General features: G+C 38.7%; 3 protein-coding genes across 3 annotated transcripts; 1 reads left to right on the top strand and 2 right to left on the bottom strand.

Annotated features, from left to right (window-relative positions):
* Positions 1-24: 24 nt before the first annotated feature.
* LOC135085769 (enhancer of rudimentary homolog) lies at positions 25-3418 on the top strand. The gene is made up of 3 exons (XM_063980570.1): positions 25-167; positions 250-435; positions 1165-3418. Exons 1-3 carry the CDS (start codon positions 165-167, stop codon positions 1285-1287), a joined length of 312 nt encoding a protein of 103 aa, XP_063836640.1. The 5' UTR covers positions 25-164; the 3' UTR covers positions 1288-3418.
* A 5334-nt stretch (positions 3419-8752) lies between these two features.
* Positions 8753-13529, bottom strand: LOC135085695 (zinc finger protein 2-like). The gene is made up of 4 exons (XM_063980506.1): positions 13382-13529; positions 12661-12759; positions 9702-9841; positions 8753-8972 (listed from the first exon to the last, which is right to left on the bottom strand). The coding sequence occupies exons 1-4, from the start codon at positions 13499-13501 to the stop codon at positions 8867-8869; spliced, it is 465 nt and encodes a 154-aa protein (XP_063836576.1). The 5' UTR covers positions 13502-13529; the 3' UTR covers positions 8753-8866.
* Positions 13530-14405: 876 nt separating this feature from the next.
* Positions 14406-18305, bottom strand: LOC135085600 (zinc finger protein 37 homolog). The gene is made up of 4 exons (XM_063980373.1): positions 17071-18305; positions 16648-16792; positions 15470-15589; positions 14406-14673 (listed from the first exon to the last, which is right to left on the bottom strand). Exons 1-4 carry the CDS (start codon positions 18200-18202, stop codon positions 14406-14408), a joined length of 1665 nt encoding a protein of 554 aa, XP_063836443.1. The 5' UTR covers positions 18203-18305.
* Positions 18306-18441: the final 136 nt, after the last annotated feature.

The raw sequence follows: 18441 nt of genomic DNA, 5'->3' as shown, positions 1-18441 counted from the left end.
AAAATTCAGTTAGTCCAAGTTAGTCAACATTTCAGAACGTTTAAATTTTAAAAAGCTTCAGCACGATTGGATCGAGCGGCGTTATTTCTCGAAACAAATTGTTTTACCTTTTGTTTTAACCTAAATTTAAGATTAAAGTCTAAAATTTTCATTTACAATCAAAAATGGTAAGTAATTCCTTTCAATGCTTCTTTGAATTACGGCACTTCAAAAATATGGCGGCAATATTGAGGTTATGTTGCTTTTCAGTCTCACACAATTTTGCTGGTCCAACCTGGCCCAAGGCCTGAAACTAGGACCTATTCAGACTACGAGAGTGTAAACGACTGTATGGAAGGCGTTTGCAAGATCTATGAGGAGCATCTGAAGAGGCGAAACCCGAATACGCCTACAATCACCTACGACATCTCGCAGTTGTTTGATTTTGTCGATCAGGTACCAAAATATTGTATTTTTCGCCGTAATTTTACATTGAAACACTGCTAAAGACGTATTAATTAGGTGGTAATTGGAATATAAACTTAGCAGCAACGTATAAACTCACTTTTGGCTGAAATCTTAGTTTGTTATGAACAAAATTTTCATAGTGAAGTCTATACCAAACATTGCATGTAAAATTACATGGAAAAGTGTCATGCACAGTGCTACTGATTGATGTAACCTGATACAGCTCACAAATAACCATTGTGTGTTACTGTGTAAGCATTTTATTTAACAGTTAGTGCTTTGATAACTTAATTCTTGCGGATCCAATGACAGTTTAACTTTCATTGAGGACAAACTTGGCCTTCACTGGTTGGGTTTTTATTGGCAATCAAGCTATAGATCCTGGCTACACAGGAGTTGCAGTGGTGGGAACGAGAGGTGGGAATAGTCCTGTAAGCACATTTCGTGTGCTCTAAGATATTTATGTTGGTGTTTTCTAAATATAAATGTTTAGCTGATATTTAAAACAAAATACAATATGTACTGAACCATAATAAGTATCTGTGGACATTTTAAACTGTGCCATCTAGTCCCAAACTAAGCAAATTCAATTCAATTTATTAATTTAGAGATAATGATCCACATGGGTTAGTAGATGGGTGTCTTAAAATACCTCTAATTATTATCAAAACAATAATTATCATAAATTAAAACTGGTCTTTTATCTCCAAATTCCAGCTTGCGGACCTTAGCTGTCTCGTATACCAGAAATCCACGAACACATACGCACCATACAACAAGGACTGGATAAAGGAAAAAATATATGTTTTGCTACGTCAAGCGGCAGGGCAGAGTGACTAGATGTAAGTTCTTTAGTTTACGGTAACATATACTGTGTGGGGGCAACAAGTGTTTGGTAACGTTTGAAACGTTTCTTTAGTCGTGAAAAGTTTTGGTCACTGGGAGATTTTGTAAATTATACCTGAAGGTACAGGATACATTGCTACAACTTAGTTTTTGAATTAATTTACTGGTTGTATTACATTTTATGTCCATATGTCACTCCTATTTGTGTGGTTTCTACTACAATACTCCCAGATATTTTATGTATGAATGAATATTTTGACGTTACATTCACTTACTTAGTCCAAGATCCTCTATTCACAGTATGCGTGCCAGTGATAATGACAAATTGTAAAAACTATTTTAAGAACACCATTTCTGACTTTTTTTTGATCTGGAGAGCCTTATTACGCTGGAAGTAGGACATAACAGGATGATTGTTTACGTCTTTAGACATTTAGATAGGGTTCAATAGAAAATCTGTGTATGGTCACCCATTGCTGGATCAAACTAGCAGTTGCAGTTGTAATAGAGGCTAGAATACTTAAATCACAGTACATGTTTGTAGCCATACTAAAGAATTGATGGCATTTAAGCTTCAACCACACTAACGCGTGCAGATTGCGCCGGCGATATGTTACGCGTTGGTGTGGTTGAAGCTTTAATTGATGCAATAATACAAATCAACGTAAATGTGTGTATAGAATGACTCCGAGATGGGAAAGTTCACTCACAAGCTACTCCTACCACCTTACGTTTCTCTGTGACCAATATTTCTATAACTATAGATTTTGCAACTCTGCTATGTCCTACGTCTCCTGTGTTAACAACTAAAATAATTTTGATTCCTGAAGAACTTTATATTTTTGTTTTTCAACAAAAAAGCACTACTCGGGTACTCAGTTTTGACTTTTTAAGTAAATTCATGATTCACTATACGATCCACCGTCTCTGTGGTACAATAGAACTAAGTGTAATTTATTTAAGGTACAATTTCATGTGAGCTGTCTTATGTTTGCTATGTTGGCGTATTCATACAAAATTATACCTAAATTCGTTACTCTTGGTGAAGTTTATGCCCGTTTTCACCATCAATCCCTAATTTTTAGTGACCTCTATTGTAACACTTAACAGGCATTTTGTTTTCATAAGGGTCACTTAAAAATTAGGGATTGATGATGCAAACGGGCATTGACCTCGCTTCATGCCACTTCTTGGGTAGTTTCAATCAATGTGAAGTATTTTTTTATTGATTTCTTTATGCCATTGCTATTTTAAAAAAAATAATTATGCTTCGATTGTCAAATCGGCGAAAATACAGATTGTATTATTACCATTTAAAAGTATTTTGTTAATGGTAACATCCTTTAGTATTGCCATGCGAAAATGAACCTTTTTGGTAGCTTTTTCATTTTGATTTCATCTGTCTTGAAATCACGTCAATTTTACTATGTGAATAATGCCCGTTTTCACCATCAATCCCTAATTTTTAGGTGACCCCTTTGAAAACGAAATTCCTGTTGTGTTACCATAGGGGTCACTTAAAAATTAGGGATTGAAGGTGAAAACGGGCGTGAATGTCTTTAATATTTAAGTTGTGTTCTAAATGTTCATTTATTACTACACAGTACAATTTAATTATTTGCTTGCCAGTTTTTAAAACTGTTCTTCATAACTTAATACACCAAAAGATATTGCAAAACAACTTAAATATTAATATTTGACTCTCTCAGTGTCTCGCTATCTCTCTTACTAGTATCAGAGTAAATACAAATGAGTAGGTCATCTTCATAGAAACGCACGGGCGCGGTTTGTATGTGAGCGCGCCAATACGTATGCGGCGCGTACGCACACGCCGAATTTTGTATATTGGCTCCCATACAAACCGCGCTTGATGCGTTTCTATGAAGATGACCTACTCATTTGTATTTACTCTGCTATTATTCTGGGCTGAGAGAGCGAGACAACACGACGCGGGTTTACATGTAAAAATAAGGCTTAAATTACTCTAGTATTTGTTAAAAATTGACCAATACTGATGTTAATTTGTTTCGTACTTTGGAAGCTCAAAGTTTTTTCTTTTCTTTTTGTTACGTATTAATTATAAGATAATGTAAGTATTAGAGTAAGAATAAAGTTTAAATTCTAATTCACCGTCTCTTATTTCAAAACCTTAAACAAGTTTTTTAAAATAACAACTGGTTTTAGTAAAGAATTTTGAAAAAATACAAATAAATCCAAATACTCATAATTTATTCTATAAATTATACAGAAAAGTCTATTATTTACATTTAAAATTGCTAGAAAATAACTATGTATACTAATCAAACAATAACTAACAAAAACAATGTATAAACAATAATATTTTAATATATTCTTACCTAATCTAAAATATTAGTCAGCGAATTGACATTTGACCCACACCCACACAATCATAGAAAACCAATGACAGTAGGATAGTTGTCAAATGTCAAAATATCGACTCAAACTTAAAAAATGTGGTATCGCCTATTTATTTTCTGCATTAAAATGGTTAAATCCACAATATTATACACAATGTATCTCACTTTCATTCACCATGAGGTTGGTATGACCATATTTTGAGCAGGTAGAATTTCGTCCAATGACCCCAAGCTACCCATCCTTATCGCTCGCGCGTAATTATATTGCTGTCGCTCTCACACAGTCACTGCGGCCGCCACAGTCGTGATGGGTAGCTTGGGGTCATTGGACGAAATTATATCTGCTCGGCGACCGGACTTTAGTTATAAATTTGAAAATGCTAAAAATGTGGTATATAATTTAGTTAATCCTAATTCGATATGATTCATGCATCTGCCGTAATAAAGTCCAACGCATAAGTGAGTCAGTGAATGAGGTATGGGAGCGGCACGGGAGGTGTGACATTTACATATTATGACGTGACAGAGCATACAAATCTGCCCCCATAGACAAAACGCACTTTTTGATCGAATCGAAAATCGAATCCTTCAAAACTCCATACAAAAAAGGGGCTTTTCGACCACTTATCGACTGGTTTGCGATTATAATTTGCACTTTGTCTAACGCACTTTTTGATCGAATCGAAAATCGAATCCGTCAAAACTCCATACAAAAAAGGGGCTTTTCGACCACTTATCGACTGGTTTGCGATTATAATTTGCACTTTGTCTAGACCCACTGAAGTCTCGCTGACGTTTGATGTCTCAATAACACCCTCCGTACCGCTTCATACCTCAGGCACTGACTGGGAAAGCGCTAGAGCTACAGTGACCTAGATAGACCTGAAAAACAATCTTTCTTTACCTAATGAGGGCTATCGTTTTAGGGCTCACCAGTTAGCGCCACTGTAGAGTAAGGTCCTGTCACTTGCTAGTAGCGAAGACAGTGCGCCAACTTGTGAGCGCTAAAGTGGTAGGAGGACTATCGCATTTGCACTCATCAAGATGCCGCCACTGTAGAGTAAGGTCCTGTCAATCGCCAGGGGTGCCAACTGTTAAGTATAAAAACGATAGCCCTCATTACAAAAATTTTTTCCTAATTTTAACATACCTTTTTTATTTAACCTTTTAACTAGATTTGTGCAAACTCCATTTCGCCAAAAACTACACAAAAAATACCTCAGTACCAACAAACTTTCAACTTTACAATGACAATAATGGCCTAAAAACATTTACAAATACAACCATACAACAAAATAAATAAAAAATTTACAAAATTCGCCATAAAAAAACCATTAACCCTTCCCACGCCACAGTGAGGGCTATTTCAAATAAGATATTATAAACAGCTATTAAAACAACAGCTAGCTATAATATGACCGTCATTGCACTGTCAGTGTTAATATGTACATTTCAAAAATCTTAATAAAAATATTCACAATAGTATTTATTTACATTTAATATGTTATTTACATAATATTAAAAACATTTGGATAAGCAATCCAAAAGGTAGTTGACAACATTTTAAACTAATACTTTTGAGTCCCTTGTTCTTTAAAAACACTTCGTTCTAAGTTTTAGATTATTATGTTGTCTTTTTAGCTTTGAAATCTGTGAATTTTTGGGGCTATCGTTTTTCAGTTGGCATCATTGGGGAGTGACAGGACCTTACTCTACAATGACACCAACTGGTGAGCGCAAATACGGTAACGGGACTATTCCTACCGCTGCAACTCCTGTGTAGCTAGGATCTACAGCGTGACCGCCATAAAAACCCAACCAATGAAGGTCAAGTTTGTCCCGGGGGAAAGTTAAACTGTCATTGGAGCCGCAACGAAATTAATCAGAAAAACATAGAAGGAGTTCGAAATACGGTAGCCCCCATTAGACTAGCGGTGCCATCTACCCTTTTGGCTTGTACTAAAATGAGAACAGATAATTATAATGGACTCTAGTTCTAGAGTCCGAATAGCGGATTTGTATTTTATTTACAATGTTTTAGAGCACATTATCGTATAGCCGTTAAAATATTTAAAAATAAATTAACACTATTTATATTAATCGAGAACCATTTAACATTTTACAATAATTTTATTTACAGTAATTAAAAAATTATACACCTTTAAAACAAATTCTTATTTATAAATATGAAAACAGACCCTTAAAACAGAACCTACAATATTATGACCTTTATTACTTTGTCTAATGTCCAAAAACAATAAAAATGTTGTCCAATTAAGGGTTAACAACGGTTGTCTCTTTTCATCACAGCAAAATCATCATTTGATAGAAAGGGACAAAACATTCTTCAACTCAAAACTATAGTCCTGTTTTGAAATTTGTGAAGAGTTCCAATCCTTTTGTACATACATAAAAATACATAGTAAAATCTTTTTTGTAGTGAGATATGAAGACTTGAAGACCAATGTTTTTATGCAGCACCTACAAGGCAGGTATAGTTGTAGCAATTCACGAAGACGAGTGAGCTTCACATGTGTGGCCGTTACTGTTCGTTTTTCAAAAGTTTTGATAGACATTACACTATCGTTATGTGCATGTACAGTACACGCACACACACAAGTAAAGCTCACTCGCCTTCGTGAGTTGCAAGAACTATACAGGGTGATTTTTGTATCAGTATCCAAATTTTCAGGATCGACTCAGAATCAGTAACTTATAGCCTGACCAGGAACATAAAAACCCTGGCATAGAGGCGCGTCAATTGCATTTGATAGTGCAACACTGAGTACAGTCGTACCTGTGTTAATTAATAGGCTAACTTTATGTATCAGGATTCAGGATTACGGGCTAATTTGATATTTTCATAAATTAACGAAAAAATATTATTATAGGTAACCTGGTTTAAATAAATTAAATGAAACCATCAATCGAGCTAGTAGGATTTATTTTATTATTCATCAATAATCAAATTCAGAACTTGAATATTCAACTGCAATGTTTGCTCATGAACGTTTCAAACTCGGTACTTCTTTGCCAATTCCATAAAATTCAACACTTAGAAAGTGACAAAAAATTTTAAAATAGGTAGTTGAAACAAACCACAGCTAATTTTCATAGTGGACTGTACTATGCGATAAACATGTCAGTCAATTTGACAACCTTTCTCGGAAACATTATTCAATGAAAATATTGTCCGAACCCTTAGTATTTCTCTTCGACAAACACTTTAACACATTGTAAACCACTTTTCTTTCACGACTATAAAAAGATTTTAGCAATTTAATTCACAAAATCAATTGCGCACATTTATAATAAAGTTTGTTTACACTTTGACAGCAATAGACTGACATGCAAGGTGACATGACAATGAAGTTTTCAGTTACTGTTGCCATTAAAAGAAATTAGTACCATTAGTTTTCCGCAACATGGCGAGGGTTTTTATGATCCTGGTCAGGCTATAATTGATTTACGTAAAGAAAACAAAACTTTTTTCTCCATATTTATTTATTTTCATCCGCTGCGCGCGGTTTCCAAATTGACTCACGTGGAATATTTGCTTCGTTCATGGAAAAATAGGTACACACAGTTAACTGCAAAGCTTAATAGACATAATGGTGAGCGAAAATAAGCAATAACCTTTAAAACTTAAGATATGGGCACCCGCGGATTATACTTTCAATATTTTTTTTTTGCGAAAAATACCACAATTAAAAATAATCATAGCCTGACCAGGAACATAAAACCCTCGCCATGTTGCGGAAAACTAATGGTACTAATTTCTTTTAATGGCAACAGTAACTGAAAACTTCATTGACATGTCACCTTGCATGTCAGTCTATTGCTGTCAAAGTGTAAACAAACTTTATTTTAAATGTGCGCAATTGATTTTGTGAATTAAATTGCTAAAATCTTTTTATAGTCGTGAAAGAAAAGTGGTTCACAATGTGTTAAAGTATTTGTCGAAGAGAAATACTAAGGGTTCGGACAATATTTTCATTGAATAATGTTTCCGACAAAGGTTGTCAAATTGACTGACATGTTTATCGTATAGTACAGTCCACTATGAAAATTAGTTGTGGTTTGTTTCAACTACCAATTTTAAAATTATTTGTCACTTTCTAAGTGTTGAATTTTAAGGAATTGGGAAAGAAGTACCGAGTTTGAAGCGTTCATGAGCAGACATTGCAGTTGAATATTCAAGTTCTGAATTTGATTATTGATGAATAATAAAATAAATCCTACTAGCTCGATTGATGGTTTCATTTAATTTATTTAAACCAGGTTACCTATAATAATATTTTTTCGTTAATTTATGAAAATATCAAATTAGCCCGTAATCCTGAATCCTGATACATAAAGTTAGCCTATTAATTTAACACAGGTACGACTGTACTCAGTGTTGCACTATCAAATGCAATTGACGCGCCTCTATGCCAGGGTTTTTATGTTCCTGGTCAGGCTATACGATAAAGTTGTATTGTCAAATTGTTCTAACGAGCTTATTAAAAAAATTTGGATACTGATAACAAAGTCACCCTGTATTTGACTGCAATCGCACCTGATGTTAAGTGAGAGGCAGTCTAGGATGGTACCAGAGTAAATACAAATGAGTAGGTCATCTTCATAGACACGCCCGAGCGCGGTTTGTATGTGAGCGCGCCAATACGTATTGGCGCGCGCTCACATACAAACCGCGCTTGGTGCGTTCATCAGCGTGCGTGCATCAGCGGCGATGTGACGTCACGGCCACCAGGTGCGCAGTAAATTCGACCGGGTAGTACTTATTTCTTCATCATGATAATTTCAGCCACAGGACGTCCACTACTAAACATAGGCCCAATGATTTCCACATCGTCCGGTTGGTATAGTCTGGTCCGTGAGCACGTAGAATTTTGTCCAATGACCCCAAGCTACCCATCCTTATCGCTCGCGCGTAATTATGTTGCTATCGCGCTCGCACACTCACTGCGGGCGCCCGTCGCACAGTCGCGACAGCAATATAATTACGCGCGAGCGATAAGGATGGGTAGCTTGGGGTCATTGGACAAAATTCTACGTGCTTACGGACCGGGCTTTAGCGGCCTGCATCTACCTACTACCTTTACGAGGTCGTCTGTCCACCATGTGCTTGGCCTACACTCCCCACGGGTTGGGGAGCCTTTATTAAGTTGTAAAACAAACCTATCAGCACAGAATCACTTAGCTTCGTCTTCTTCATCGTCGTCCTCGGCCATTTTCTTACTTCTCGACTTTGGGTGACATTTGTATGTGTGTTTCTTAAGTTCGTTGAGCTTCATGTATCTGTGAATAAATTTTTATACATTAAACAAAGTAGGGCTATTTAATATTTAAGTTAATGCCTTGAAATAGATAAAAGTCTAATTAATTCGGCAAAATAGTGACGCCTTAAAAAGTCTACATGGATTTTTCATATTCATGTTACATTGTAATCTGACTACATTACTTTATAATCGGACTAATTTACCTTATAATCTGACCCCGTAACCTTGTAATCTGACCACGCAACCTTGTAATCTGACCCCGTAACCTTGTAATCTGACCACGCAACCTTGTAATCTGACCACTTAACCTTGTAATCTGACTACGTAACCTTGTAATTTGACCACGTAACCTTGTAATCTGACCACGTAACCTTGTAATCTGACTACCAACCTGCTAGGGCACTGCTTGCACGCATATTTGAAGTCCTCCGGGTCGCCGTGCATCCTTAACTCGTGGCGGTCGCGGATGCCCTCCGATGTGAAGGAGCGGTGGCAAATGTATTCTGACTCTACGTTACCTTGTATTTTAACTACCTAACTTACTGAATACGTTACATTGTATTCTAACTACCATAACTTGCTGACTATGATACATTGTAATCTGACTACGTTACCTTGGCTTGCTGAGTACGTTACCTTATAATCTGACTACGTTACATTGTAATCTTACTACGTTACCTTATATTCTGACCATGTCATCTTATAATCTGATTATCTAACCACGTAACATTACAATCTGACTACTAACCTGCTAGGGCACTGCTTGCACGCGTACTTGAAGTCCTCCGGGTCCCCGTGCATCCGTAACTCGTGGCGGTCGCGGATGCCTTCGGATGTGAAGGAGCGGTGGCAAGTGGAACACTCGTAGGGCTTAGTAGAACTGTGCGACTGGTGGAAAAGATATACAGCATGATTATTTTATTATTCCATCATCGGGGAACCAGACGCAGGTTAGCGTGCATTGTTGACATTCCACCAGCTCGCACTAAGCGTTCCGATGACTCTTCCATGTATAATGCGAACAGCTAGGGACTGGAATTCGTTGCCTGTAGCTCTCTTTCCCGAAGACTATAATCCGGGCGCCTTTTCAAGGCAAGAGCGAATAGGCACTTACAGGGCAGATATGTACCATCCTAGACTGCATCCCATTTAACATCAGGTGCGATTGTGGTCAAATACCTGGCTTGTTATGCATAAAAAAAAATATGTAGAGGTTTAAAATAGAGACACGGGTCTCAACGAGATATTTAAAATGCTTCAACCACACCCAACGCGTGCAGATCGCCATCGCCGACGCGATCATAGGCCAATGACAGGTCGCGCGACCCGTGACAGTTCACGCGACCTGTCAAATCTCTATGATTGCGCAGTGATTTAAGCTTAAGAGCGTTTACGCGAAGCGCGGCGTTTCAAGGGGCATCATTGGAAATGTTTAATAGTATTCAAATGTTTATAGCAAAACAATAACAATTAATTACATATCGTTTCAAAGTAAATATTTTAAAGAAGATGTTATTTTATTATATTAAGCTATTTTTATGTTGAATTAAAGAAGAATAATGGTGTAAAAATCACTTTGATTTTTGGGTATTTTGCGTTCTTTGAATTTGTGATTTCTTATTGTAAAATGCTTAAATCTAAGAATTTTCTCAATTATCTATTTGCCTAAGGACCTATGCTATAGGATATAAATATTTGTTATATCGTTTTCACAGTATTTTTATAAAAATTTCAGCTTGTAAACTGACGCTAAAGTGGAAATTTGAAAACCTGTGTGGACTTATCTTGATAGAATTCTTAAATACTATACTAATCGAAATATTTTTTCAATTAACTATTTAGACGACGAAATTGCCTAATTATTTATGCCTATAACATATTTGTAATGTAACTGGTTAATGATTGTAACTTGAAAAAGTACTGTTTTTGCGCCAAACGGCGTAAACGCTCTTAACTCGTATATTTTTGTTGAAATTGTATGTATAGGTTTATCTAAATCAGTGCCTGAGGTTTGCGAGCGGAACGGGAGGGTGATTTTGTAACGTCAAACGTCAGCGAGACTTCAGAGAGAGTATTGCGAGTTTACATCAAACGTATTCGATATCAAGTGCGTAAAAAAATTATGAAGAAGCGCCCCTAGCGGATACTTTCAAGAACTAAAATCTTCATATATTTTTTGACGCACTCGATATCGAATGCGTTTGATGTAAAACTACGCTAAGCCCTCAGATCTTAAGAATTATAAGCTTTGTCACATCACAATATGTCAATGTCACCCCTCCCATAACTCAGGCACTGGCTGAGTTAAGCGCTAGAACTATAATTACAGGTCAAGCTCATACCTAAGGTATGGGAGCGGCACGGGAGGGGTGACATAAGATGTATTTTTTATACAGGGTGTTTCTTGTAAGGTGTCAAGCCAAAGGCAGGTGATAGGTGAGGACTAGACCTATCGATTTCACCCCCATGTATGTTCTACGAATTTTCGTAGTTTAGAAGTTATCGTTAATTTGTGATTTTTTCAAATTTCATGACCCAGTGGCTTAATTTTTTTTTTATCTTTTTTTTGGGTTGACTTTTCTCAGATTTCTTTTTTTTTTACAGATTCCCTATTAGTTGCAGATATTTGAAAAAAATAATCACCTTCCTATCTTTGATGCAAGATACAAAATGTTTGCTAGAAACATAAAAAATATGCTTTTAGCAGAACATTCTAAAATTTTCAACTGAAATGTATGAGAAAAAAAAAAGAATTTCCATAGGACCAAAATAATTTTAAAAACTGCGCAGTTTTCTGAACTTTCATAATAACACAACATGTACTTAATAGGCCATTATTTTCTGTAATCGCTCTACTAAAGTAGTAAGTCGGAGATTCCGTTACATGTTTTTGACTTTCTTAGGACTAAATAATGTTTGCAATCCACTAAGTGTACGTTACGTAGAACACGTTTAGAGACAATAACTGAACAGAACATTTTTTATCCACAACGAGGAAGCTCTTGCTCTTCATAATATTATTATCAATAGAACGTGGGTGTTTCAGTTCTATTAATTTTTCATGGATTCCGTGGAGTTAAGTATGCCCGTAAGCAGGTTGGTTGTCGTATGAACAACCCGCTTTGGACCCGGTGGCGTCTTGACATATGATGTGACAGAGAATACAAGTCTAAAGTATCGCTGACGTTTGACGTCACAAAAACACCCTCCCGTGCCGCTTCCATACCTCTGGCATTGACTCAGTTAAGTGCTATACTAAAGTTCCCGTTATTTGAGACGCGCCCCCTTTCGACCATACAAAAAATTCCGCGCCCGCCTCCTCCAGTCAAGATAATTTATTGGTCGTATCGAGCAGTCTGGAATGCATTCTCTCAGCGGTCGCAGGTTTTTTATGCTTAAGTACAAAGATGGCCCCCCCTTTAAAGGTCTTTGTGCCTCCCATGGGGGGCGCGCCCCACTCTTGAACTAATGAGGGCCATCGTTTTTATACTTAACAGTTGGCACCCCTGGCGATTGACAGGACCTTACTCTACAGTGGCGCCATCTTGATGAGTGCAAATGCGATAGTCCTCCTACCACTTTCGCGCTCACCAGTTGGTGCCACTGTCTTCGCTACTAGCAAGTGACAGGACCTTACTCTACAGTGGCGCCAACTGGTGAGCGCTAAATCGATAGCCCTCATTGAACCAATGCAGACCTATACTTACCACTTTCATATGCCGACTGAGATTCGAGTTGCAACCGAACGATGCGTTGCAAATCTCGCATATAAAAGGTCGCTCGTTGGTGTGAGTCCTTTCGTGAATCTGGAAAACAGTCGATAAAATAATAATTACCTATAGCGCCATCTAGTCTTAAACTAAGAAATAATGTTGCATGCCTAAAGGTGGAAGATGGAGATACCTACTTGAAAAATTGTAACACCTACTGATGTAAACCCATTTTCGCAAAATAAATGATTTGATTTGATTTTAAAGTTTGTATTATGAGGGCAAGTATTTTTATTAACTACTAAAGCCCGATCTGTGAGCACGTTCGCACACTCACTGCGGGCGCCCGTCGCACAGTCGCGACAGCAATATAATTACGCGCGAGCGATAAGGATGGGTAGCTTGGGGTCATTGGACAAAATTCTACGTGCTCAGCGACCAGACTAGATAAAAAAATTGCAAAAGTATCATCGTTGTGGACTGGCACTGTGTAGGTAAGAAGAAGCAAACACCCTATATAACTGTACGTTTCTCAAACAAAGTCCGGTCGCCGAGCAGATAGAATTTCGTCCAATGACCTCAAGCCCATCCTTATCACTCGCAAGTAATTATATTGCTGTCACGACTGTGTGACGGGCGCCCGCAGTGAGTGTACGAGCGCGACCGATTTGAGTTACAAGGTGATTTAAACTCTATAACAATACCATAAAGTCCTCACCTGCAAATTGAATTTGTCGAAGAAAGCCTTCCCGCAAAAACTGCAGTGGAACGAAGCGCCTTTCTGCAGCCGCTCGTGAGATTTACTGTGCACTTTTAGGAGCGCTGGGGACCCAAACATCTTTGGGCAGTCCGGACAGGCGTGGGTTTTTTCCTGGGAAAAAAAACACTGGTGAAGAAAGAAGAAATGGGCCTTCTGCTGTGGATAGAAACAATAAACATCATTATAGAATGTTGCCTAATATATTTTTAAACCGGCAGACAGTGGTGACTGAGTTTGTTGCGGCGCTTCTTCTCAGCACTTGTTTGTCTCGAAGCGCTGGTAGGGCAAAAAAAGAATGAGACATGAAGAATTCTTAATCTATTCGTGCAAAAATCTTTAAAATTAACATAGCCGTTTGGGAGGAGTAGGGAATTGAAGTAAAAAATCGATGTCCCGTATTTATTTTTTTAATCCACAACAAAGAGACGTAGGAAAAATTCAAACGTGTCAAATGTAGTCCTTGAACTGTTGTATAACATATATTTTTTTCAACTATTTCTGTTCAGCAGTAAAAGAGGAGTAGGCTTTACAAAATGACCATTTCACGCGGATTGAGGACACTAATCGCCTTAAATACTGCACAGTATTTAGTACAACATTTTCTTTATTTTCTTCCATCATACACAAGTACCTATACGCGTGCGTGAGTCAATGTTCGCTCGTATGTGAGGCCTTGTCGAATAGTATCCTGTAGGTGGGCCATCGTGCGTGTTTTGTTTTCGATGTAAACTCGCGGAGATGAACAGACCTGGTATAACTGGCACATTGACAGTTTCAGTATGGGAAATATGTCAAAACTGACGATTTATTCTGAGATTAATATTTACTCTTGTTTGGTCGAATCCACCCTAAAAATAATTAAGACAAAGTTGTATTGTTACATTTTTTTGTTCTTTAAAGCTTATTAAAATAATTTGGACACTGATTACAAAATCACCCTGTAACATACGTGTGGCGACATCTATCGACGCACCACTACAGGCTAGTGGTAGTCTTCACCAACAGATGGCGCTAACACATGCCATACACCAATCCTGCATCGCGATATGGGAATTGTGAGTATGGATCTACTTACCAAGTGCGTGTCCTTATGCTTCGTCAGCGAGTGCGAATATTTAAATCGTTTCGGGCAGTGTGTACACTGATAACCCAGCTCCGACTTATGGGTCGCTATGTGAGCCTTCCAAGCCGTCCAACCGTCGACGGACTTGGAACACATCTTGCATTCGCGTATCCTGTTTGAGTGGAACCTGTAAAGACATAAATGTAGTTTATTTTCTGTATTACATTAACCCTATCTCTGCTTCTTAACAATTAGGCTGGGCGCAGACATTAGACTATCGGCCGACAAAAAATCGGTGGTTAATGGTCGGGCAGTTAATCAGTATGGAGATGTATGAAAGCGCGCACATTACACCGATTTGGTATCGGCTGATTCTTCATACAACTTAGAATCGGCCCCAATTATCGGCCAACTAAAAGTCGGTGGTCGGCGCCTAGGCTTAGTGTTTATGAGGAAACATAAGGTTTTACAGTTGTATAAAAATCTTTTATTTAAAAAATCTGTACAAAATCCAAAAAAAATTGGGGTGCTAAAAATATAAGTGTAAAACAGGCAGTTGTTATGTCATCTTGCCTTCATCAATATAAGCCAACCATTGTAGACTGATTGATCTATTGACGCACAGCTCAAGAGTGTTCAAAAAGTGCAGTCTCCGAGCAGATAGAATTTCGTACAATGACCCCAAGCTACCTATCCTTATCGCTCGCGCGTAATTATATTGCTGTCGCGCTCGCACCCTCACTGTGCCAGGGGCAGCCGTAGTGCCGTAGCTTGGGGTCATTGTACGAAATTCTATCTGCTCGGCGACCGGACTTTACACGGATTACTGAATACATTTTTGAATTAAATAAGTAAAAGAAGGTAGCAGGAAGGCGCTGGACGCAGGCCGCTGCCAACCGGACAACATGGAAGGCATTGGGTGAGGCCTATGTTCAGCAGTGGACGTCCTATGGCTGAGATGATGATGATGATGAAAAGCTTACCTCTTCCGATGGCTCTCGAGCCCTCCTTTTGCGTGAAACACCTTGTCGCAGTCCTTGCAAGGCCACGGCTTACGCACCGCGCCTGCGCCTTTCTGGCGGGTCTCTTTGCGTTGGTTTCTTCTGTAATACGATAAACTCATAAAAACACATTTAAAAAATCACTTCCCCCTGTTTTAATTGAAGTTGGGTATACTTAAAGCCTCATGGGCCTCATAAGAAGGCTCAAGGTCACATAAAGGGCGATGGAGCGAGCTATGCTCGGAATTTCCCTGCGTGATCGAATCAGAAATGAGGAAATCCGCAGTAGAACCAAAGTAACCGACATAGCTCGCAGAATTGCTAAAATCAAGTGGCAGTGGGCGGGGCACATAGCTCGTAGAGACGATGGCCGTTGGGGCAGAAAAGTTCTCGAGTGGCGACCACGGGCTGGAAGACGTAGCGTGGGCAGGCCTACTAGGTGGACCGACGTTCTGGTAAAGGTCGCGGGAAGAGCCTGGATGCGGGCAGCGTAGGACCGTTCAGTATAGAAAACCTTGGGGGAGGCCTTTGTCCAGCAGTGGACGTCATTTGGCTGAAACGAACGAACGATACTTAAAGTGGGGGGTTAAGGCACACCGGAATGGTCTAATGCCCCCGACATATCATGACCGTCCTTATCATGTAGTACTAATCTGTGCGACTGTTGTCACCCCCTGATGCTTGGCATCCGGGGCGGACCGACTGACTGACATAGTGATCTATCAACGCACAGCCCAAACCACTGGACGGATCGGGCTGAAAGGCATGCAGGTAGATGTTATGACGTAGGCATCCGCTAAGAAAGGATTTTACGAAACTCAACCCCTAAGGGGGTGGAACGGGATCCATCCACGCGTACGAAGTCGCGGGCGGCCACTAGTTCTTTAATATGACTTCAATTATTCATTTGGCCAATTACAAAAGGCTTGCTTAACCAATTATATTACTTAAAGCCTGGTCGGTGAGCACGTAGAATTTTGTCCAATGACCCAAGGCTACCCATCCTTATCGCTCGCGCGTAATATTGCTATCGCGACTGTGCGACGCGCGCCCGCTGTGAGATTGCGAGAGCGACAGCAACATAATTACGCGCGAGCGATGAGGATGGGTAGCTTGGGGTCATTGGACAAAATTCTACGTGCTCACGGACCAGGCTTTACCTTGATTCCTTCTCTTTGGCTAACTCGAGCCTCTGTTCGTTGATGAGACCGAACAAATGCCATTTGGTGTGTATTAAGAACCTCTTCGGATGTTTGAAGATCAGACAACAGTACGGGCATTCAAAATAGTTGTCTGACGTCTCCTCTGAAAAAGTATAAACATTTGATCATCATCAGGTCATTTAGTCTCCATAAATGTGTGTATCTAATGTAGTAGAGGCATATAGATAATTTGGCCTACACTCTCCACGCTGGTCTGGTCACAGATGGATTGGTGAAAATACAGTAAATAAATAAATTAATATCCTTGGACATTTTACACTGCACCAAGTCCCAAACTAAGCAAAGCTTGTACAGTATATGGTAGCTCTTAAAATGATACAATTGAGCAAGGTATCTTTACAATTTTGTAACATTACTTACTATTTACAATAATTTTTGTAGCTTCTAACACACTATTCTCGCTGTCAATGACATTTTCACGTCCAATATCCTCTTGTAACACACCGTGTACGTCCCTATGGAACGGTGCAGTGTGTTCCGTGTCCGTCCAACTAGTTATCGGTTCAATTTTAACTTCTACCTCCCTTATCTCCTCTACGTCATCATTGTCTTCTGGTTCTAGCTTTATACTTATTTCTAATTCCTGAAGGTTTTCCATATTTGTTGTTTCTTTATTTTCGACAATTTTCACGTCACATTCTTTTTGTGCACTTCTATCAGAACCGTTTGAATCCTCGTCAGTTTTAGATTCTCTTGAACGCTCCTCAGTTTTTTCGTTTTGCAATTCTTTAGATAGGGTATCAGTATTATTTAATTTTGTGTTCATATTTTTACTATCCGTTTCAACATTTTTGGCGCAACTTGATTGACTTTCTAGTTGCATTTCCCTATTTTTGGTCGTATTTACAAGTATATTCTCTATTAATCTTACCGTGTTTTCTAGATTCTTTCGTCTTGGATTGTCTTTTAATAGTGACCCGAAGGGTTTTTCACTGCAATTACTGCTCAATTCGTTTTCTATGGGCTTGATATGGTTTGGTAAAGTTTGCCTGTCATTTTCTTCCTCAAAATGTCTGAGGAAGAAGTTATTAGGTACCTGAGGCACATTTAAAGGTACTTTTGGGGTGTATATTTGCTCCTTATAGCTATTGACACTGCTTGATGCTCTAGTGCTACTTGTAGTGTAATTCGACGCATTATGAACAGCCTCGTTGTGAAAATTGAAGTTCATGGGCAACATACTGTTCTGCCAGCTCATATTTGGCAACGCAGGCGAGTTGTGATGCATATAACTTGACTGGAGACCCAAAGACTGATAGTTAGGAAACGTATGCATTTGTGGGCCCATATTTGGATTTGCTGCCATGTATGATGCGTAGTTGGGTAGGCTGAAGTGCCCTCCCGCTGCCTGGGGAGGATGCTGTGGCGTTTTACCCAAATTACTCAAGTTTTGGGCAACATTCAACGGAGCACCCAATTGGGACACATTTACAGGCGCTCCCATGTTCACCGGCGCTTCGTTAGGCCCGTAAGATCCAGTATTGTGCAACATTATTGGCTGTAACACTCCCTGTGAATCGTTATTCGATTTTTAACTACGTTTCTTTAGTGAAATTCAGTTTATAAACAAGGGCGAGGATAGCCATTTTGACATTTTTCCACTCACCCAAAAACCGATTACAAAAACTGCACAGATGAAAAACTTACCACAAATTAAGCTTATTACACACAGATGGAATATTCGATTCACTATTCAAATACAAATATTAGTGAAATTAATACGTTTTAGAC

The sequence above is a fragment of the Ostrinia nubilalis genome, chromosome 29 (assembly GCF_963855985.1).
Source record: "Ostrinia nubilalis chromosome 29, ilOstNubi1.1, whole genome shotgun sequence".
Classification (NCBI taxonomy): domain Eukaryota; kingdom Metazoa; phylum Arthropoda; class Insecta; order Lepidoptera; family Crambidae; genus Ostrinia; species Ostrinia nubilalis.
The sequence above is the reverse complement of the archived record's forward strand: the minus strand, read 5'-3'. Positions and strand labels throughout refer to the sequence as shown.